A 22,632-nucleotide genomic window follows, 5' to 3' on the forward strand; every position below is an offset into this window, starting at 1 on the left:
GTGTTGGCAGCTACAAGCATAGCCAGCTTCAAGAGGGGATTGGATAAAAATATGGAGCACAGGTCCATCAGTGGCTATTAGCCACAGTGTGTGTGTGTATTTGACCACTGTGTGACACAGAGTGTTGGACTGGATGGGCCATTGACCTGATTCAACATGGCTTCTCTTATGTTCTTACGTACTTCAAAGCAACAGGACTATCCTCCTGAAATAGTGCTGACCTGTTATCTTTCAGTCTTCTGGACGCAGGCTAGTTTTAACTGTCTCTCTAGGTTCCTTTGCCAACCCTTCATTGGCACCTGTTGCCATAGCCACTTCCTGTTACTGATCTGTTTTTGTTAAAATTGCCTTGATGATTGTAGCAATATGTTTCATCATCTCCTTTCACGCATCATTATCATCAGCATCCATTTGTTTTGCTCAAAGCATCATTTCTCCTTCACCTCATTTGGCACAGCTTCCGCCACTCAAAAAAGTACCACCCTCTGGCTTCATATACACACTGTGGCACTCTGTTGACAGAGAAACCATACCCCTGTGCAGTGCTGCACCAAATGCTGAAGGATAAATTGTCCCTTTAGCAAAACTAATGCCTTTTTATAGTGCTGCTTGCTTAGGGTGATCTTCTGTATTCTGGGAGTTGGCCGAATAGGCGACCACAGAAATTCTTATAAGGGGAAACACATTCTTAGATCTGGGCCGGACACTGCCAGCTACATTTGCAGACTTCTCCAGAAGGCTAGAGGTATTGAGTTGCTGTGCTCTGCAACTGACGGGAATGGAGGTGATGCAAAGATGCCATAAACATGAGTGTAAATGTAAAATATTAAGGAGGAAGGAGAAGCTTTGTAACTTTTGTAGTTAAGGCTTCTTTGCCATGGCACAGTAAAGTTATCTTAGCAATTTTTCACTGCCTCCATGTGAATCTTGAATTCAGAGCCCCTCATTGGGACACAAGGGTTTCACCATCAGTTCCATACATGCCACCTATTCTCAGAAGCCAAGGAAATGTCAGCGGCTCTGCAATTCCCATTGTCTAAGCAGTTTAGAAAGGGAATGCAGCACTGACTTGCTTCCCAGAGAGCTCCAGGAATAGCCTCCATACTGCAGGGCGGATACACTCCAGGGGCCTGACCACCCCCCTTCAGGAGCGGATTAAAAATGGAGATGTTGCAGGCCATGCAGCATCAAGCAATCCCTTCATTCAAGCCTTCCAAGGAGCTCCCCCTGCACGCCACAGCCAGGCAGCACTGGGGCAGCCCCCACGGTCTGGAAGCGTGTGATGCATGGAACCTGTCCCCAGTCCCGGCCCTGCAGAACAGAAGGAGCTCAACAGCAGGCTCCTTCGTGCAGCCCAGGCATCACACACAACTTGGCAGGTCACAGGTGACCAGCTCTATGGTCCACACTGCTGGGGGGAGAAAGAAAAAGAACTGACCCCCCCTCCCCCCCGATCTGACCCAACTTCTACAGTGCAGATTTACACAGGTGTTCTTTCCCACCATTTGCTTGTTTCCATTGCAGCAATGCCTGGGTGAGAGAGAGGTGGCCAGGGTCAGGGAGACAGGAGACGGCCTGCATAAAAGCGGGATGGGAGATTAAAGTCCCCCTTCTCTCCCATGTTTTTCTGAGCCTTAATCAAATTGCCCAGGACCCTCTTTATCTTGAGAAACTGGATGGTTGAGATTCTCACTGGCATGCCACAGATCTGCAGAATACAAAAGGTGCCAGATTAAATCCTAGGATACAATCAGGTCTTGAATCCAGCAGGAGCTCACAGAAGCACAGCTCCTGAACCTTTCTGAGGGTTTCCCCCTCCTCACCTACCTTGTCCATTGAGTAGTAGGTGCAGCTGCATAACAATCCCTGGAGGAGAACAGGCAGCTTTGCCACACCCCCAGTAGTCTTGGAGAAGCCCATGCCACCCTTTCTCCACTTACGTGATTTTTAAGATTGGATTTATATCCCACCCTCCACTCTGAAGAGTCTCAGAGCGGCTCACAATCTCCTTTACCTTCCTCCCCCACAACAGACACCCTGTGAGGTGGGTGGGGCTGGAGAGAGCTCTCACAGCAGCTGCCCTTTCAAGAACAGAGTCTCAGAGCAGCCTACAATCTCCTTTCCCTTCCTCCCCCACAACAGACACCCTGTGAGGTGGGTGGGGCTGGAGAGAGCTCTCACAGCAGCTGCCCTTTCAAGGACAGAGTCTCAGAGCGACCTACAATCTTCTTTCCCTTCCTCCCCCACAACAGACACCCTGTGAGGTGCGTGGGGCTGGAAAGGGCTTTCACAGCAGCTGCCCTTTCAAGGACAGAGACTCAGAGCGGCTCACAATCGCCTTTCCCTTCCTCCCCCACAACAGACACCCTGTGAGGTAGATGAAGATATTGGATTTATATCCCGCCCTCCACTCCGAAGAGTCTCAGAGCGACTCACAATCTCCTTTACCTTCCTCCCCCACAACAGACACCCTGTGAGGTGGGTGGGGCTGGAGAGAGCTCTCACAGCAGCTGCCCTTTCAAGAACAGAGTCTCAGAGCAGCCTACAATCTCTTGCCCTTCCTCCCCCACAACAGACACCCTGTGAGGTGGGTGCGGCTGGAGAGAGCTCTCACAGCAGCTGCCCTTTCAAGGACAGAGTCTCAGAGCGACCTACAATCTTCTTTCCCTTCCTCCCCCACAACAGACACCCTGTGAGGTGCGTGGGGCTGGAAAGGGCTCTCACAGCAGCTGCCCTTTCAAGGACAGAGAGAGCGGCTCACAATCTCCTTTCCCTTCCTCCCCCACAACAGGCATCCTGTGAGGTGGGTGGGGCTGAGAGAGCACTCCCAGAAGCTGCCCCTTTCAAGGACAACCTCTGCAGAGCTAAGGCTGACCCAAGGCCATTCCAGCAAGTGCAAGTGGAGGAGTGGGGAATCAAACCAGTTCTCCCAGATAAGAGTCCGCACATTTAACCACTACACCAACCTGGCTCTCCTAGGTGGTGGGTGACTTCCTGGCTTCCGGACTGGGGGGGAGGGGCAGCCCAGGAGAGCCCCAGGTGATAGAGGCCTGCTTGTGCTGGCTGATCCCTAGCCAGCCCAAGCAAGCCTTGCTCACCTGGGCTCTTTCTTGCATTGGGTCGCTTTGGCTGGGGGGATGGCTGGCAGGCATATGCTAATGAGTGAGCTCCCACAGCTAATTTTCTACAAAATGACCCCAGGATACAATGCTTGTTTAAAACTATGAATTCAGCCTGACACTGCGCATCTTCTCATTTAACCCCCCAAGCAGCTAAACTTTGGAAAACACTCAACTACAAGGTGCCCAAGAAACTTCTGCTGCGGGAACCTCCTGCCAATCAGAAACCAGCAGAGACAGTAAAAGAATCCACCCAACCACTCACCTCCACACTGACCTCTGCAGCCCACCACGCCAGCCCTTCCAAAGGCCTCCTGGAGAGGTCAGCAAGGGCCTGAAGGGCAACCCACTCCAAAGGAGCTAGTGTCAGCCTCTGGGCATGGGCACACGCAGAGACCATCTCTCCTGGCAGCATAAAATGCTATTCCCTAGTAGGGTAAATGGAGGCTTTTGCTCTACGGTGATCAAACATGGAGAGACCTAAGAAGTATAAAAGTAGAAGCAACTCCCTCCAGAAAAGTCACATTAGAAAATTCAATTACTATTTTAAACTCTTTATAAAAACCCACAAATGCCTGTATGCTCAGGAGGAGACCCATCTACGTCTGAATGACAAACTGGGTGAGAAGCAGCAGGGAAGGTCAAACACAGCTGGGCAAGAAGAATTCTGGGCCAAGATCCTGATTCCTAGGCAAAGACGGAGAGAACTCCACACATCGGAGTGCTGAAGGAGGAGGAGCACAAACAACACTTCAGGAAGTTCTTTAATGAAAGGGTTTGAAGTACGCCGAGAGCGTGCCCCAGAGAAACCCGGGCTGCCCCCCCCTTCTGCTACTGCTGCATGAAGCAGCAAGAGCTCTGAAGCCTGTACTTCTGGAAACCTGCATCAAAGACATGCTAAGGGCTTCATCTAAACACAGCACACAAAAAATTCCAGTTGTTTCTCTTCACATTTACCACAAGCCTCCCTCAATGAAACCACAAGAAGTGCTTTGGACAACCTCTGCCAAAACACCTGATAGTACTGCATAGATAAGCGATTATAGAAATGACTGTAAACATCAGTTATAAAGACGCACAAGGATGCATTCCTTTCTTTGCTTTGATTTGGATGGCTTACGCCAGGGTGCTGCTTCAGGGCCCTCTGGCCCACATTCACAAACATTGGGATGGAGCACCCTTGGGAGCCAAGCTGCGGGAAGCCTCCCTCCACACCAGCCACAACAGTCCAGGAGGGCAAGAATACGGGCAGCCCTTGCAGAACACACCCAGGGTGGAAGGGTGCACGTGGGGAAAGTGGGGGCCTTCAGTCTTAAAATGTAGTTTTTAACACCTGCGATACAAAGAGAGGAAAGCCAGTTCCAGAGAAGCAAGCAAAAGGTGTCTTCCCAAGCCGACTCCTCCCTTTGGGCACTGACACAAGCAGGAGTGAGAAAGAGGTTTCCTGTCGGTCGGCCGCCCTTCCTTCCTGGCGCTGCTGTCCTCTGGGGTGCCCCAAGGGCTTGCCTGGGCGGGCTGCAAGTGACGTGTCGTAGCACCAAGTGTGTTGCCCTGCAAGGAAGACGAGCCAGACGCTGCTTCTGAGCCCTTCACAGAGCTTCCTCCAGGCGAGTGCTGGGCAGGGACCTCTTCGCTCTCTCTCTCTCTCTGCCAAAAAGTTTTTTTTGGGGGGGGTGCATTTCTTTGCATGGGTTTAGACTGGCTCAGACCACAAGAGACCCCCTAGTTGGCCCAAGAGCCAACAATGCCCTTTGTGCAGCAAGGCAGGCATCCCCCACCCCACCTGCAAACATACAAATGGGTCAAAATCCAGATCAACAAACAATGTCTGAAGAAAGGGCTCTCCTCCCCGCCAGTCATGGTTCTTTGTGGGGTCATTCTTCGGCATCCAGTACTGGGACGTTACATCCTTGAACCGCGTTCCTGCAAGATCTAGGGGGGAGGAGGGAAGACGACACAGGTGAGACAGGCAACATTCACCGGTAAGGCCCAGCAAGCAGGCCGCCTTCTCCAGCAAGACTCAGCCCTTTCTACGGCCTCCTCGAGAGCCAAGCCTTGTGGAGACAGGCCAAAGAACTGATTTCCTGATGCAGCATCCAGGGGTCTTCTGGCAGCACAGCAAAGAGAACCTTCGACGGCAAGCGAGGGAGGTCCAGCTGCTGCTACGCACGAGGCACTTCCAATACGGGGGAGGAGGGTGCTGAGACTACCAGCACCATTCCTGTAAAACCGCTGGATTGGCAAGCCTTACTATGAAGGGCCAGACCCCCCCCCAACAGAACAATCCAGCTGCAGGGAACAGATGTGTACTTTAGCTGCTCCTAACCCTGAACATACTGCCCCATCCCCACAAGCACAGGGTCCTTCCTGCTGCAACCCCCACCCCCACCCCCGCAACAGCTCACTCAAGCGCAGGAAGGAGACACAGAACTCCCAAAGGGGAAGGAGAGACAATCGCCATTCTGCAGCAGTGACCAAAGTGCCCTGAAGTCCCCCTGCCCCACACATGAGCCGTCCAAGCTGTGTGGTCCAATCCAAGACCCCCGTTTTGAGCAACAGATTCACAAAGCCTCTTTGGTCTGTAACACCCCGGACAGATCATGGCCAGCTTCAGTCTCAATGACCTTGGTGGACAGAGACGATGTTTACTCCCAAAGGAGATGCCCCGAACCCTCCCTCCCCCCAGCACCACCCCACTCAGCCCAGCTCTTCCTTGTGCACCTTGTGCATCAAATCAACTCACAACTCACTCACACTGGAACACGATGCCTTTTGGTCACATCTTCTGTGGCCACATTCTGGGTCCACCACTGTTTTCTGACCCCCAGAGACAAAGGCGGCTGGCTCCTCTCTGTGCTTCTTCCCCACTGCTCCCTCCCCCAAAGACAGCCCCATCTGGGGAGCCTCCAAACAGACCACCTGCCTTGCCTGCCCTGTCCCTGCAGAAGCCCAGCTGCTGAGAAGAGCCTCTCCAGTTAAGAGGAACCCAGAGGCTAGTGAGGAGGAGTGCAACCTGAGACCCAGGAGAGCAGCACACAGCCTGAGGAGAGAACTCTGACCTTGATGGACCGGGGGGGGGGGGGAGGAGAGGGGGGCAGTCTGATCCAGTAGAAGGCAGTTTCATGGGTGCTCAGGCCAACTGCATGGTGGTACCCCTCACCCCCGCTGGCCCACTGTCCCTTTTCCCTCCCTCCTTCAACACAAACATCTGCTCCCCAGAGCTCTTTCTGACATCACTCCTGGCCTGCCATCCGGAGGCATCAGTGGGCACAGAGAACCCGGAACTAGGCTGCAGGCCCCTCTCCCTCCCACAAGCCCTGGACACCCTGGGTGGGAGACCATCTTCTGGCCCCATCACCCTCCTGCCAAACGGCGAGCCCCCAACGACCCTTCCAGCCTGGGCTGTTCTAGGACACGGCAAATCCACCTCTGACCCTTTACCCCAACTGGGACAGGCAAACATGAAGCTCTTCCTTCCAGCAAACCAGGCTAGAGGCTCATGACAGAAATGAGTCTGCCCAGAGACTCACACCTCACAGAAGGCTGGACGCCATCTTAGCCCCCTGGAAGCAAGGCTTTCTGTGATGTGGGAGAGCCAAAAGCAGGCAGAACCAAACAGCGAAGGCCGAGGAGAAAGGCTGCCCAGGGCAGGGGGCACAAGACTCAGGACTCAGGCCTCCCTCCCTCCCCCCAAGCACATAGCACTGCTGCCCTCTTCCTTGAAGGCCTTCTGAGACTTCTTGCTCCGCCCTCCCCCCCCCCCCCGGCGCAGGGCAAGGAAAAGCACAGCCCGGATCCCCCCCAAGGCCCAACAAGGCCGCCTGGTGCTGTTTGCACCGGACCAGAGGGAGGGAAGCAGCTACAGCCACGAGACACCACCAAAGGGAAGTGGGGAGGGGCAGAGGCCTCGTGCTCACCATGGACCTTCACCCTTACTCTGAGTCATGCATCTCCCAATCCGTCTCTTCATCTTCGCTCTGAGTGGCATGCAGCCCGTGGAAAGGAAGGGAGGCAAAAGAAAAGAGGGCAAGTTGAGTTGTGCCACAGCAAGGCTGGGAGGATTTTAACCGGGATAATGTAAAGTTCTGCAGTTAGGCAGGAAAAATCCAATGCATCATTATAGGATGGGGGAGACTTATCTTCAAATGTGCAAAAAAGATCTAGGGGTCTTACTGGACTGTACATTGAACATGAGTCAGCAGTGTGATGCAGTGGCTAAAAAGGCAAACTGAATTTTGAGCTGTACCAACCAAAGTATAGTGTTCAGACCACATGAAGTTACTCTGTTCTGGTTAGACCTCACCCAGAGTACTGTGTTCAGTTTTGAGAACCACAATTTAAGAAAGGTATAAACAAGCTGCAACGAAGCTAGTGAGGGGTCTGGAGACCAAGTCCTAAGGAGCTGAATATGCTTGGAGAGGAGATGACTGAGAGGTGATAGGATCACCATCTTCAAGTACTTGAAGAGCTGTCATGTAGAGGATGCTGCAGAATTGTTTTCTGTTGCCCCAGAAGGTCAGACCAGAACCAACAGGGTTGAAATGAAATCAAAACAGTTTTCAGCTAAACATTCGGAAGAACTTTGTGACAGTTAGAATGGTTCCTAAGTGGAACAGGTTTCCTTGGGAGGTGGTGGGCTCTCCTTGGAGGTTTTTAAAACAGAAGCTAGATGGCCACCTGACAGCAAGGCTGATTCTGTGAATTAGGCAGATCATGAGTGGGAGGGCAGGAAGGGTCGCATCAGGGCTTAGTTCTTGCAGCCCTTTCTGACATGCCCAGCAAAATGCTGTTTGCCACTTTGGGTCAGTCAGCCATTTTTCTCCAGACCAGTTTGGCAAAGGATCCTAGAGGTTTCTGCCATCTTCTGGGCGTAGGGCCTGCAGGGGTCACTGGGGATGTATGTGGGGGGGGGAGGTATTTTTGCAGGGGATTGGACTAGATGACCCTGGGGGGTCCATTCCATGATTCTAAGGCCAGAGCACCTCCCTCAGGAGTCAAAGAGCGAGAGAGAGAGAAGGGCAGGCAGGCAGCTGCAAGGCAGGCCTTTAGCTTCCAACGTGGCAGGACAGACTGAGGGCAGAGCCACTGGCTGCCAGGAGAGCTCAGCTCTTGCCCAGAAGAGACACCTCTGCCCAGCAGAAACCAGAGGTCACAAGAACAGCAGCAGCTCAACCAGCTCAGCTCTGCGCTCTCCCCCCAGGCAAGGAGGGTGCAGCAGCAGCAGCAAAGAGTTACAAGGGCGAGCGGCCTGTAGAACCCCCCAGTAGTCTCTTTCCATTGGAAAGTGCATGAAGACACTGACCAAGCATAGTCGAGAGGACCCTGGCAATTGCTCCTTCTACTCCCCCCCCTCGCCCGGGGTGAGGCACCAGCAAGAAGCTGTTCCTGTTTCCCTTCAAGCTGGGATCTCAAAGAATCACAGAACCGATGCTTTAAAAGCTGACTTAAAAAACTAACACCCCTCTGAAAAACTGACTGCCCAATTTGAGGGCATAAGCAGACATGACTACCTGAGAGCGTTTGTCCTTCCATCTCCTTTTGTTCAACTTCCCCCTACTTGGGGGTTTCCTGGAAAGAAGCTGAGTGGTAGAGCTGAGGCTGCAGGTCTCAGGCAGCACACAGGTCTGACTTCCTGAAGAAACCTACCTCATCCCTCCGAATACCTGCCCAGCCTCCCCTCCCCTTCTGCTCCTGCCCACGGCCACTCTACCCACCTGCTCAGCACCCACTGCCACAAACACAGCTGAGAGAGAGAGAGACCCGGAGGCAGGCTCCCGTTCTGCCCTCAGCAGACCTCTGGCCAGGAGCGCCCCCTTTCCTGCACACTGTTCCTCTCCTACTCAGAAAGGCCAGAGCCCCCAGCCCGAGAGCAAAAGAGCGCTGACATCCCCCCTCAACTTCTGCTGCCAGCCCTTCCTTCCCTTCCTTGTCAGGCAGACACTTCTTTCTTTCCCCACCTCGCTGCAGAGCCAGGGTAGACCTGGGCCCACATTCTGGCATCCTCTCTACTGAGCCGGACTCAAGGTTGAAGCAACACGGCTGGCACTCACCCACAGCCCTCTGGCCACTTGCCCACACTTGGAGGACGGCTTCAGGATCCCACTCCAAACAGACAAACAGAGAAACCCCACAGTAACTCAGTCTTGGATGCAAGATGGAGACGAAGATCCCCCACCCCCATGCAGACCCAACAGCACCCCAGCCAGTCCTCCTCAGCCACAGGCCTTCAGCCTGGGGGTCCACCAAGAGATTCCAGCCGTGTGGCTCTGCTTCTCCTGCCCCCCCCCGGTGGGTGCCTCACCTTGGCCTTCTCACTGGGCTCGCTGGCAGTCCCGGACGGGGTGTTGTGCAGCTCCTTGGAGACAACACACAGGAATTCCGCCTGGTCTTCATTCCCGTAGTTATAGGAGGAGCCGATGCTGACGAGCTGGGAGGGAGGAAGAGTGGGGGGGTCAGGGCAGCTGTGCTCCAAGGGCTTCCGAAGGTGCTCCCAGTGGAGCCTCCCAGCCCCACTCTGCCTGGGGTTCAAATCCCTGCTAGCCGTGAATCTAACTGGAGCTGCTACTCCAGGCACACTCAAAGGGCCGTTAGGAGGATAAAACAGAAGAGGGGAGAACTTCTGCTGGCAGCTGCAGGTCCTTAGGGAGAAGAGCACAAATATTTGACAAATATGTTCTGACACCCAGTAACAGTCATTTGGATTTGGAATGGAGAACACCTCCAGAACAAGATTATCAAAAGTTCAATTGCACAAGAAGCCAGTCTGAGACTCGTCCCGATACGCCACGTATTCCCAGCGGTCTCTCCTGCTCTTTGTCCCCAGAGTATAGACTGGGGTTGCCAGAATGGGGAGAAGCTGTGGCTCAGTGGCAGAGCACCTGCTTGGCATGCAGAAGGTCCCAGGTTCAATTCCTGGTATCTCCAGTTGAAGGATCTGGCAGGAAGCGATGGGAAAGACCCTGCAAAGACTCTGGAGAGCTGCAGACTATGAAGCTAACTCTGAGGGACCAAGAGTCTGATTCAGTCCAGGACAGCTGAAGGAATGTGCTTGGCTGAGCCCCTCCCCAGGGCAGCAAAGCAGCTCCCCACACAAGTGCGAACGCCTGGAGGGCCCACGGGGGGGCCCAGCGTCATGCGGATCAGTTTCAGCCAGTCTGAGAGGGACTGGGGTGGAGTGGACCAATTTTGGTTCAACACCTGGCACCTCCCTCTCTCACACGCGCACACACGCAGCAGGGGCTGAGAAGGGCCTTTCTCTGCCTGAGACATGGGCAGGTGGGAGGGGCTAAGGCAAGACAGCTCCATCAATTAACCTGTGCCCCCCCTCCACATGGAGCTGCCCTGAGCACGCCTCGACCCACGGAGCCACTCAAGCCTCACCTGACGCAAGCAGCAGATTCCTCACCTGCTCAAACTTCCAGCCATCAGACATGGTGGAGACCATCTGGGTCAGCTCCTCTTCCTGGCACTGCAGGACCCTGTACACGTGCTTGGCGGGCAACTGCCAGGAGAGAGAGAGAGAGAGAGGAAAGGAGTCCCTCAGGCCTCCCCCCCGCCCCACACACACTCCGGGGCCCTTCAGCACATGCACCTTCCCACCAGGAGCAAGCGAGGCACCCCCACAACCAGCATCCAGCAGAACCTGCTTCAGCTGCACAACGAAGATTCTCAAGCCAACAAACCCTTCTTTGGGGAAAGAACAAATGCTTCTGCAAGGGAACAGATCACAGAGGAAAAGGTACAGCGCCCACACCCCCGCACTACCGGCAACCTTGCCAGAGTGACGTTTCCCGGTCCTGTACCCCCAAACAAACCACAGGAACACAGCAAGGGAGAGGGAGGGAGAGAGGAAGAGGGAGGGAGAGAGGGGGAGGGAGAGAGAGGGAGGGGAGAGGGAAGGAGAGAGGGGGAGGAAGACAGAGGGAGAGGGGGAAGAGAGAGAGGGAGAGGGGGGAGGGAGAGGGAGGGGAAAGAGAGAGGGGGATGGAGAGAGAGGGGGGGAGTTCCCACCTGCAAGACTTTGCTGTCCCTCTCCCGGATTTTGTCCTTCACAAGCTTTATTAACGATGTGATGTTGTAGAATTCAGCTTCTTCAAGCACACCTGAGAGGAAGGGAAAGCACAGCCTCCAGTGACTGCCAGCAAGCCTCGCCCCCCCCTCAAATATTCCGCCCTTTGTCCTTAGTTGAGAGAGGTGCCCCTGGGCTGAGGCCCATTGGCAAAGTGTGTGCCAGCACACACACCCAGACACACATGCACATACCCCTGAGTCAGATCAGTGGTCCCTGTAATTCAGCATTGCTTGCAGTGACTGGAACTGGACCCAGAGCCTGCAGCCAGTCACACCTCCCCCCCAGCAAAAGCCAGGGTCCCCTGAGGACAAGCTGCAAGAGCAGCACAGCAACTCCAGGGTGGAGACTCGGCTGCTCAAGGCTGGAAGGTGGCCCTTGTCCCATGGTGCAGAGGGGCAGCAGCCCAGGCAGTCATGGGGATGCAGGAAACTCACAACCTCCACAATATCCGGGGAGAGCAGAACTTGGCTGACAGGGGCATGAAACGTTAGACCACCTGCTCTGCAGGGTAGAAGACCGCAGAAAAGTACCTTCCTCCGCGAGGTCTTTGTTGATTACCAGCTTCCCGTGTCGGAGATAGTTCAGCACTGGTCCAAAGTAGGTTGGATCCCGGTCTATCAAATAGGCACCTGTTTCATCCTATGAACAAGATCTGAAATCAGAATGAGGGATTCTTCCCCCCCCCCACCTTTCCAGCAGCAGCCCAGGACTAAGTGGGCCCTGTCATATACAACATCCACCTTCGACCGCTGCCCCCCAGTGTAGCCCACATCGTGATATAAGCTCGATGCCTGCACCTATCTTCGCACTTTACCTACCCAGCACCTTACTCAGCACTTTATCCAAGCACTTTATTTGCTCAGCACCTACTTAGCACAGACCTGCACGATAGCACTTTCCTATCCAACATCCTACCTCCATCCATTCACAATCGACTACTTATAATAAAATTTTAGCCAATTAACTTGTGATTGTGATTATTATATTGATTGGGTCTGATTTTTATATGTTATTTGGCAAATAAATTGAGGGTTAATAGGGAGGGATTATATTAATTATTGCCACTGATTTATTATATGTATTTTACCAATTAATATAAAAGATTGTGGGGTGGGTTTAACCGGGTTGATTTGGAATTGGGATTAGTGGTGTGGAACGGATTGGGGAGTAGTTAAGGGTGGTGCTAAAGGGCTCTAGGAGTGGCTACAACAATAACAATTACCACCAGCCACCAGGGGGATGACAGGCCCAGGGATTCCAGTGCTCAGGGGGAGGGGGAGGTATGGCGGTGGGAGCAGACAACGATACAAGGGAAGGGGACAGAGACCAATTAGGGCTGAGTCACCTTCCAGTCTGTGTCCCATCCCAAGGGTGGCAGGTCGTAGGGCCAGATTAAATAACCCACCTCCGTCATTGATGTTATGTAATGCCATGTCCATTAATAATAAGACCTCCGTCCTCCGAGAGTTTTTACTCGAGCAGGACATGGACCTGGCTTGCGTGACCGAGACCTGGGTACAAGAGGGAGATCTGGTAGCTCTCTCTCAAACAGCTCCCCCGGGTTACTCGGTCTTTCACCAATCGCGGACTAGTGGGCGGGGGGGAGGAGTGGCATTGTTCATACGTGAGGCTTACTCCTTCAGGGCACTCCCGGCTCCAAAGATCGAGGGCATTGAATGTGCTGGCCTGGCGTGGGAGGTTGGAGAGGGGTTGGCGATTTGGCTGGTGTACCGTTCGCCTAGCGCACCAGCCAACGACTTACCAACCCTGCTTGAGGCCATGGCAGGCTGGGCGTTGGAGCACCCAAGGCTGATGATCCTGGGTGACTTCAACGTCCATGTGGACGACCCGACCTCTAAGCCGGCGATGGACCTAGTGTCATCCATGGCAACACTGGGACTCTCTCAATTTGTCACAACCCCCACCCACCAGGCTGGCCACATGTTAGACCTGATCTTTGCAGCCGGGGTTACGGTGGACGATGTAACCACAGAGGTAGTGCCGTGGTCGGACCACCTTGCTCTCGGGGCTCGCATGGACATTCCATCCCCAACCCGCTTAGGCGACGAGCGTATTATGGCTCGCCCGCGGAGCCAAATGGACCCGGAACAGTTCCGGATGGCTCTACGGGATCCCTGGCCCTCTGGTGGTTCCCTCAAAGGCCTTATTGAGGCTTGGAACAGCCAACTCTCTACGGCCATTGATGAGATCGCACCTCGGCGCCCTCTGCGACCTCGGATCAGACTGGCTCCATGGTATAGCCCGGAATTGCGCCAGCTGAAACAGGGCCTCAGACGGCTAGAGAGGCAATGGCGGCGTACTCGGGATGAAGCGACTAGAGCATCTTATAGAGAATTTATGAGGTCCTATGAGATGGCAGTCAAGGCCGCAAAGAAGACATACTTTGTGGTCAAGATTGCGTCTGCAAATTCATGCCCGGCACAATTATTTAGAACAATTCGGACTTTAACTACACTGCCACAAGGCAAGCCAAACGTTAAGGAATTGGAGATAGGCTGTGAGGCTTTTGCAAAATTTTTTACAGACAAAGTCCAATCGGTCCGCCGCGACTGCCCCGCCATGTTGGATACAGTAAGTGGACTTGAGGCTCCATGCCTGCCTTCTGGTTTGATCCTGGATCGTTTCGACCCCCTCAGCTTGGAGGAAGTTGACAGAATCCTCTCTGCTGCACGCCCAACAACTTGCGATCTGGACCCCTGCCCCTCCTGGTTAATTAAAGCTTGCCAGGAGGAGTTACGATGTCCTATATGGGACATCATAAATAGATCTCTTTCAGAGGGTCTTTTTCCAACTCCTCTGAAAGAGGCAATGGTCCGCCCTCTCTTGAAAAAAATTACATTAGATCCGGCCGAATTGGCGCATTACCGGCCGGTCTCAAATTTACCCTTTTTGGGCAAAGTAATAGAGAGGGCTGTGGCGTTGCAGCTACAGAGTTTTCTGGATGACGCTTCCACCTTAGATCCTTTTCAGTCCGGCTTTCGCCCGGGCCACAGGACAGAGACGGTGTTGGTCGCCCTCATGGATGATCTCCGGCAACATCTGGATCGAGGTGGTATGGCGGTATTGCTGTTGCTAGACCTATCAGCGGCGTTCGATATGGTCGATCACCAGCTGCTGACCCGCCGCCTCGCCGATGCAGGGATTCAGGGGTTAGCCTTACAGTGGCTTTCCTCTTTCCTTGAAGGTCGGGGACAAAGGGTGGCGATTGGGGGAGAGCTGTCTCAGAGGCACCCACTTAATTGCGGAGTGCCTCAGGGGGCGGTTCTCTCTCCAATGTTATTTAACATCTTTATGCGCCCCCTTGCCCAGATCGCCCGGGGACATGGGCTGGGTTGTCACCAGTATGCTGACGACACCCAGCTCTACCTATTGATGGGAGGCCAGGCCGCTGATGCCCCTATAGATCTGGACCGGGCATTGCAAGCCATTGCTGACTGGATCAAGCTGAGCGGGCTGAAATTGAATACAGCGAAGACAGAGCTCCTTTGCCTAGGCTGAAGCGCCCCGGAAGGAGGGATTCCCCTTCCAGCTTTTGACGGGACGCCATTGGTATCAGTGCGTGAAGTCAGGAGCTTGGGAGTGCTACTGGAGTCCTCCTTGACAATGGAAGCCCAGATAGCGGCCACTGCCAAATCCGCCTTTTTTCATCTTAGACGGGCAAGGCAGTTGGCCCCCTTCTAGGAGCGAGGCAACAGTGATCCATGCAATGGTCACCTCGAGATTAGACTACTGTAATGCCCTCTACATGGGGCTGCCCTTATACCGAACGCGGAAACTACAGCTAGTGCAGAACGCAGCAGCCAGGCTGCTAGTGGGACTACCCCGGTGGGAACACGTGTGGCCTAGGCTGCGGGAACTGCACTGGCTGCCAATTGTATACCGGGTTCGTTACAAGGTGCTGGTTTTCACCTATAAAGCCCTATATGGCCAAGGACCTGCCTACCTCAGGGACCGCCTCTCTCCATATGTTCCCCAGAGAGCACTGCGTTCCAGTTCACAAAATCTTTTGGAAATCCCTGGGCCTAAGGAGGCCAAACTTAAAACAACTAGGGAGCTGGCCTTCTCTATAAAAGCACCCCAATAGTGGAATCAGCTGCCGGAGGAGGTGCGGGCCCTGCGGGACCTCAACCAGTTCCGCAGGGCCTGCAAAACTGCCCTCTTCCAAGAAGCCTTCAAGACGTGACCAGACTGAATATTACGCTGCCTGGATAAATAGAGACTGTAGCACCACCGTATTGTTTTTTAGCTTTTTAACATTAATTTATATTTGTATTTATATTGCGAATTGATTTTACCTGTATTGTTATATCATGATACCATATCATGTCTTGTAAGCCGCCCTGAGCCTGCCTCGGCGGGGAGGGCGGGATATAAATAAAAACTTTATTATTATTATTATTATTACTATGAGACGGGCCACCAACTACACCCCATCCCAAGACATTCGGACAGGGCAGCAGCTGCCACGAGCCACGCAAGGAACACGAGGAAGTGCGGCTTTGGTGGAGATACCTAAGCAAGGGCCCAAAGCGGCCCTTGGCCACAGTCCCGTCTCTCGCTGAGCAAAGGCCAAGAAGGGGAGGAAAGCGGATTGCGACAGTCACTGGGCTTTGGGATGGATTACCCCCCCCCCCACCCCCTGCAGCCCATCAGGACAGTCTTACTCAATCAAGGAGAAATCTCCTGAAGGATAAATCCTGCACTGCACTCAAGCAAAACAAAACCAATTACTCTTAGATCAAAAGAGACAAGCAACAGAGAGACGGCCTACCCCGTCCCCCCCGACAGGGCTCATATCCACATGGTGAGAAATGAGTGGTGCGAAGTGCTTTGCTGCACTCGCATGAGACAGAAACCACGATTTGAGGTCCTTGTGATTCTCACCCGTCACCACGAGCATCCCTACCAATTACTAGCATGACAAAAAATACAACTCTGCCATTGCCTGTTGATAGGCTGTCGCTCTCAAGCACAGATCCTCATTGTTTTTACACACAAACCACCAACACTGACGGTCTTAATCATAGCCTAGCCTGCCTCCATGCCAGGCCTGGAGTATAAAACCACAGATTCAGGGCCTCCCTGGGCATGGCAATCGAAATCCAAGTGGACCTCTGTGGTGCCTTATGACTTTGACCAGCAGATGCTCAACAATTAATAAAAGGAAATGTGTCTAATTAATCAGCGATGGCACATGTCCCAGTTTGGTGTAGTGGTTAAGTGTGCGGCCTCTTATCTGGGAGAACCGGATTTGATTCCCCCCTCCTCCACTTGCACCTGCTGGAAGGGCCTTGGGTCAGCCATAGCTCTCGCAGGAGTTGTTCTTGAAAGGGAAGCTGCTGTGAGAGCTCTCGCAGCTCCACCCACCTCTCCTTGTGGGGAGAGGAAGATAAAGGAGATTGTGAGCGGCTCTGGACTCTAAGTGGAGGGCGGAATATAAATCCAGAGTCATCGTCTTCTTATCAAAAGAAACCTTCACTGCAAATAGAACTGTGTTTGCAAAATACTGGTAAACTCAACCTCTGCCTAACAGATGAAAATGAGCTTTAGGAAGTTGGGACACAATGGAAAAGCTAATTAATAACAGGTCACAAAAGACATATTTTCCTTCCTACCTAGGTATTCCCAAACACCACTCAATAAATTGTTCTGAACATTGAAACCATTTCTGGGGGGCCCTCTGATGATACACTAATGTAGTTAGTAATGCAATATTCCACAAATGGTGGAAGAATTTTCCCACTGAATGAGGCTTTGACTTTTTCTATTTGGGGGCTGTTGCCAATTCAGTAGTTGCAAGTAAGTTCAGAAAGAGTTCTAAATCTGCAAAGGCAGCAAGCCCTTTCACACAACCCAACAGAAAAACCCAACTGCCCAACTTTTCAACAACCAATGGAATTACCAATTTCCCAAAAGGTTGCATTTTTAAGCACGCCAACTAAATAAGAAAAATGTACAACACTGGTCCCCTCCAGTTCCAAATACAGAAAGCAGCCTATGTGGTGGAGGGAAGCAAACTTTTAAAGAAATTTAAAAATACATTTTCTTTTAGATTAATGAGAAGTTTAGGTACTGCACAATTCTAAATCCACCTCCATTACTTTACACCAATATCAATATATAAGCTCCTAATCCATTTTCTAATGGAGCTTAAAGTACTTTCTAGAGTAAAAACATTAGGAAGAACTTCCTGACAGAGCAGTTCCTCAATGGAACAGGCTTCCTTGGGAGGTGGTGGGTTATCTGGAGGTTTTTAAACAGAGGCTACTGAAACAATGCTGATTCTGTGAATGTAGGCAGATCATGAGAAAGCGGGCAGGAAGGGTTGTATCAGGGGTTAGTTTTCATGGCCATTTCTTACATGCCCGGGGAAATGCTGATCTCCACTTTGGGGTCAGGAAGCCATTTTTCCCAAGCCAGTTTGGCCAGGGATCCTGGAGGTTGTCTGCCATCTTTGGGTATGGAACAAGGGTCACAGGGGGTGAAGCCTTGGGAGGGGCAGGTATTTGTGAATTTCCTGTATTGTGCAGGGAGTTGGACTAAATGACCCTGGAGGTCCCTTCCAATTCTATGGCTCCCATGACAAAGGAAGGAAGTGGGTCAGCTTCAGTAACACTGAACACAATAGTTATAGTAATGTTCTATAAAGGCTTTAGTGCATAAGTATTTTAATGGAGATTCTGATAAGTGATTTTATAGAATGCAAATATTCTGCAGTGTTTTTGAACATTACAGTTCAATGCCATATTTTATAAAACCTGGGTCCTGTGCCAGAGAACTGGAAACTGGGAAGTATGATACAGAAAGAGTTCAGTTTTTCATGCGAACCCCGCCCCCTCCCGCCCCACAGGAGACCAGGGTGCCCACAGCAGGGCCTCAAGGAATGCGTATCCAGGCCACACGCGAGGCTTTCAGTAGCACCAGGCCAAGGCCTCTGCATGTTCACTGTGGCTTGATGCCGACTTCCCAGCCTGGCGTTTTATGGTAAAAGTTACAAGTGGGGATCGGGTCTCATCATGCAAAGCCGCCGGAGTCCCTGAGCAGCTCAGGTCCCCTCCTGCTGCACGCGCCAGCCGTGCCAAGAAACGCCGGTTCTTCCGACGCGAAAGCCGCAGCAGGAGGGCCGCCTTCGCTGGCTCGGGGCTTCCGGCCCGCCGGATGGGGGAGCGACGGGCCACAAAAGGCCCGCCAGGGCGGGGGGAGGAACCCGGCAGAGCCGCCCCCCCCCCCCCGCTGACCTTGTCGGAGTCGAGGTCCGGGTCCGCCTGGCAGAGGCGGAAGAGGAAGCTCTTGGGGTCCCTGCAGAGGGTCTGCCGGGTGGTCAGGAAGCACGTCCCGCCCACGTTCAGCCGCACCCACTTGCCGCCCGCGCCCCCGCACCGCCGGCACGAGGAAGACGAGGAGGAGGGACCCCCCGGGCAGCGCGCAGGCCCCCTCCGCCGCCATCCCGCCCGCCCCCGCCGGAAGAGTCCGCCGCCACACCGCTCCCTTCCGCCGGAAGCCCCGCCCCTGCTCCTCCCCGGCGGTGCACCGCGAAAAGGGGTCCGGGCGGGAGGGGAGCGGCAGGGTGGCCAACGGCGTGGCTGATGGAGTTACAGGCAAAAACCACCCGGAGAGCTCCGTTGGCCACACCTGCTCGAGAGGACTCTGCCCTCCTCCCCTGGGCTGCCCCGCACGGTCCCTTGAGAGCCGGAAGTGCCAGGCTGCCCTCAGCAGCTGCGGCCTCTTCCGCCCCCCCCTCCCTTGGCCAGAAGCGCGAAACGGAATCCTTGCCCCGCGGCACGGCGGCCGGAAGGGCAGCAGCCCATGCGTTCCCCGGGATTCATTGGCCAGAAGGAATCGTTGTCCCCGCGCAGAGAGCCAGTTTGGTGGTTAAGTGCGCAGACTCTTATCTGGGAGAACCGGGTGTGATTCCCTCCTCTGCCACTTGCAGCTGCTGGAATGGCCTTGGGTCAGCCAGAGCTCTCTTATCTGGGAGAACCGGGTTTGATTCCCCACTCCTCCACTTGCAGCTGCTGGAATGGCCTTGGGTCAGCCATAGCTCTCTTATCTGGGAGAACCGGGTTGGATTCCCCACTCCTCCACTTGCAGCTGCTGGAATGGCCTTGGGTCAGCCAGAGCTCTCTTATCTGGGAGAACCGGGTTGGATTCCCCCCTCCTCCACTTGCACCTGCTGGAATGGCCTTGGGTCAGCCATAGCTCTCTTATCTGGGAGAACCCGGTTTGATTCTCCCCTCCTCCACTTGCACCTGCTGGAATGGCCTTGGGTCAGCCATAGCTCTCTTATCTGGGAGAACCGGGTTGGATTCCCCCCTCCTCCACTTGCAGCTGCTGGAATGGCCTTGGGTCAGCCATAGCTCTCTTATCTGGGAGAACCGGGTGTGATTCCCCACTCCTCCACTTGCAGCTGCTGGAATGGCCTTGGGTCAGCCATAGCTCTCTTATCTGGGAGAACCGGGTGTGATTCCCCACTCTGCCACTTACAGCTGCTGGAATGGCCTTGGGTCAGCCATAGCTCTCTTATCTGGGAGAACCGGGTGTGATTCCCCACTCTGCCACTTACAGCTGCTGGAATGGCCTTGGGTCAGCCTGAGCTCTTTTATCTGGGAGAACCGGGTGTGATTCCCCACTCTACCACTTGCAGCTGCTGCAATGGCCTTGGGTCAGCCAGAGTTCTCTTATCTGGGAGAACCGGGTGTGATTCCCCACTCTGCCACTTGCAGCTGCTGGAATGGCCTTGGGTCAGCCAGAGCTCTCTTATCTGGGAGAACCGGGTTGGATTCCCCCCTCCTCCACTTGCACCTGCTGGAATGGCCTTGGGTCAGCCAGAGCTCTCTTATCTGGGAGAACCGGGTTGGATTCCCCCCTCCTCCACTTGCAGCTGCTGGAATGGCCTTGGGTCAGCCAGAGCTCTCTTACCTGGGAAAACCGGGTTGGATTCCCCATTCCTCCACTTGCACCTGCTGGAATGGCCTTGGGTCAGCCATAGCTCTCTTATCTGGGAGAACCGGGTTTGATTCCCCACTCCTCCACTTGCACCTGCTAGAATGGCCTTGGTCAGCCACAGCTCTCTTATGTGGGAGAACCGGGTGTGATTCCCCACTCCTCCACTTGCAGCTGCCGGAATGCCCTTGGGTCAGCCAGAGCTCTCTTATCTGGGAGAACCGGGTGTGATTCCCCACTCCTCCACTTGCAGCTGCTGGAATGCTCTTGGGTCAGCCAGAGCTCTCTTATCTGGGAGAACCGGGTTGGATTCCCCCCTCCTCCACTTGCACCTGCTGGAATGGCCTTGGGTCAGCCAGAGCTCTCTTATCTGGGAGAACCGGGTTGGATTCCCCCCTCCTCCACTTGCAGCTGCTGGAATGGCCTTGGGTCAGCCAGAGCTCTCTTATCTGGGAGAACCGGGTTGGATTCCCCCCTCCTCCACTTGCAGCTGCTGGAATGGCCTTGGGTCAGCCAGAGCTCTCTTATCTGGGAGAACCGGGTTGGATTCCCCCCTCCTCCACTTGCAGCTGCTGGAATGGCCTTGGGTCAGCCAGAGCTCTCTTATCTGGGAGAACCGGGTTGGATTCCCCCCTCCTCCACTTGCAGCTGCTGGAATGGCCTTGGGTCAGCCAGAGCTCTCTTATCTGGGAAAACCAGGTTGGATTCCCCCCTCCTCCACTTGCAGCTGCTGGAATGGCCTTGGTAAGCCACAGCTGTCTTATCTGGGAGAACCGGGTTTGATTCCCCACTCCTCCACTTGCACCTGCTAGAATGGCCTTGGTCAGCCACAGCTCTCTTATGTGGGAGAACCAGGTGTGATTCCCCACTCCTCCACTTGCAGCTGCCGGAATGCCCTTGGGTCAGCCAGAGCTCTCTTTTCTGGGAGAACCGGGTGTGATTCCCCACTCCTTCACTTGCAGCTGCTGGAATGGCCTTGGGTCACCCAGAACTCTCTTATCTGGGAGAACCGGGTTTGATTCTCCCCTCCTCCACTTGCAGCTGCTGGAATGGCCTTGGGTCAGCCATAGCGCTCTTATCTGGGAGAACCGGGTGTGATTCCCCACTCTGCCACTTGCAGCTGCTGGAATGGCCTTGGGTCACCCATAGCTTTCTTTTCTGGGAGAACCGGGTTTGATTCCCCACTCCTTCACTTGCACCTGCTGGAATGGCCTTGGGTCAGCCAGAGCTCTCTTATCTGGGAGAACTGGGTTGGATTCCCCACTCCTTCACTTGCAGCTGCTGGCATGGCCTTGGGTCAGCCATAGCTCTCTTATCTGGGAGAACCGGGTTTGATTCCCCACTCCTCCACTTGCAGCTGCTGGAATGGCCTTGGGTCACCCATAGCTTTCTTTTCTGAGAGAACCGGGTTTGATTCCCCACTCCTCCACTTGCAGCTGCTGGAATGGCCTTGGGTCAGCCACAGCTGTCTTATCTGGGAGAACTGGGTTTGATTTCCCCTCCTCCACTTGCAGCTGCTGGAATGGCCTTGGGTCAGCCCTAGCTCTCTTATCTGGGAGAACCGGCTTTGATTCCCCACTCCTCCACTTGCACCTCCTGGAATGGCCTTGGGACAGCCATAGCTCTCTTATCTGGGAGAACCGGGTTTGATTCCCCACTCCTCCACTTGCAGCTGCTGGAATGGCCTTGGGTCAGCCCTAGCTCTCTTATCTGGGAGAACCGGCTTTGATTCCCCACTCCTCCACTTGCACCTCCTGGAATGGCCTTGGGACAGCCATAGCTCTCTTATCTGGGAGAACCGGGTTTGATTTCCCCTCCTCCACTTGCAGCTGCTGGAATGGCCTTGGGTCAGCCCTAGCTCTCTTATCTGGGAGAACCAGGTGTGATTCCCCACTCCTCCACTTGCAGCTGCTGGAATGGCCTTGGGTCAGCCCGAGCTCTCTTATCTGTGAGAACCAGGTGTGATTCCCCACTCCTCCACTTACAGCTGCTGGAATGGCCTTGGTCAGCCAGAGCTCTCTTATCTGGGAGAACCGGGTTGAATTCCCCACTCCTCTGCTTGCAGCTACTGGAATGGCCTTGGGTCAGCCAGAGCTTTTGTAGGCGTTGTCCTTGAAAGGGCAGCTTCTGTTAGAGCTCTCTCAGCCCCACGCAACTCACAGAGTGTCTATTGTGGGGGAGGAAGGGAGAGAGATTGTGAGCTGCTCTGAGATTCAGAGAGAAGGGCGTGATATAAATCCAATATAATCTGCCTAGGTAAGCAGTTCTGACAAGAACTCATCTCTGTCTCATGAACCCCAAGAGAAAGCAGGATACAGCAAGCCCAGCAAACGGCACCTGAACCCGCCCTCAGCTCACTTGAAAACCTTTCTATTGTTCTTCCTACAGGGACCAAACCATCAGCATTTGGAGGGATGCTCATATGCACAGTCATCCGCCCCACATACACACACACCTGAAGTGTGTAAAGTTCAACTC

General features: G+C 54.0%; 1 protein-coding gene across 1 annotated transcript; it reads right to left on the reverse strand.

Moving 5' to 3' along the window:
• Nucleotides 1-4,943: 4,943 nt before the first annotated feature.
• Nucleotides 4,944-18,657, reverse strand: LOC132588463 (BTB/POZ domain-containing protein KCTD5-like). Its single transcript, XM_060260858.1, is given in 8 exon segments — nt 4,944-5,051; nt 7,037-7,096; nt 9,421-9,546; nt 10,525-10,620; nt 11,130-11,221; nt 11,721-11,829; nt 18,450-18,605; nt 18,607-18,657. Coding segments are annotated over 7 exon segments (675 nt in total). The 3' UTR covers nt 4,944-5,051; nt 7,037-7,051.
• Between the last annotated feature and the right edge of the window lie 3,975 nt (nt 18,658-22,632).

The sequence above is a fragment of the Heteronotia binoei genome, chromosome 20, assembly GCF_032191835.1.
Source record: "Heteronotia binoei isolate CCM8104 ecotype False Entrance Well chromosome 20, APGP_CSIRO_Hbin_v1, whole genome shotgun sequence".
NCBI lineage: Eukaryota > Metazoa > Chordata > Lepidosauria > Squamata > Gekkonidae > Heteronotia > Heteronotia binoei.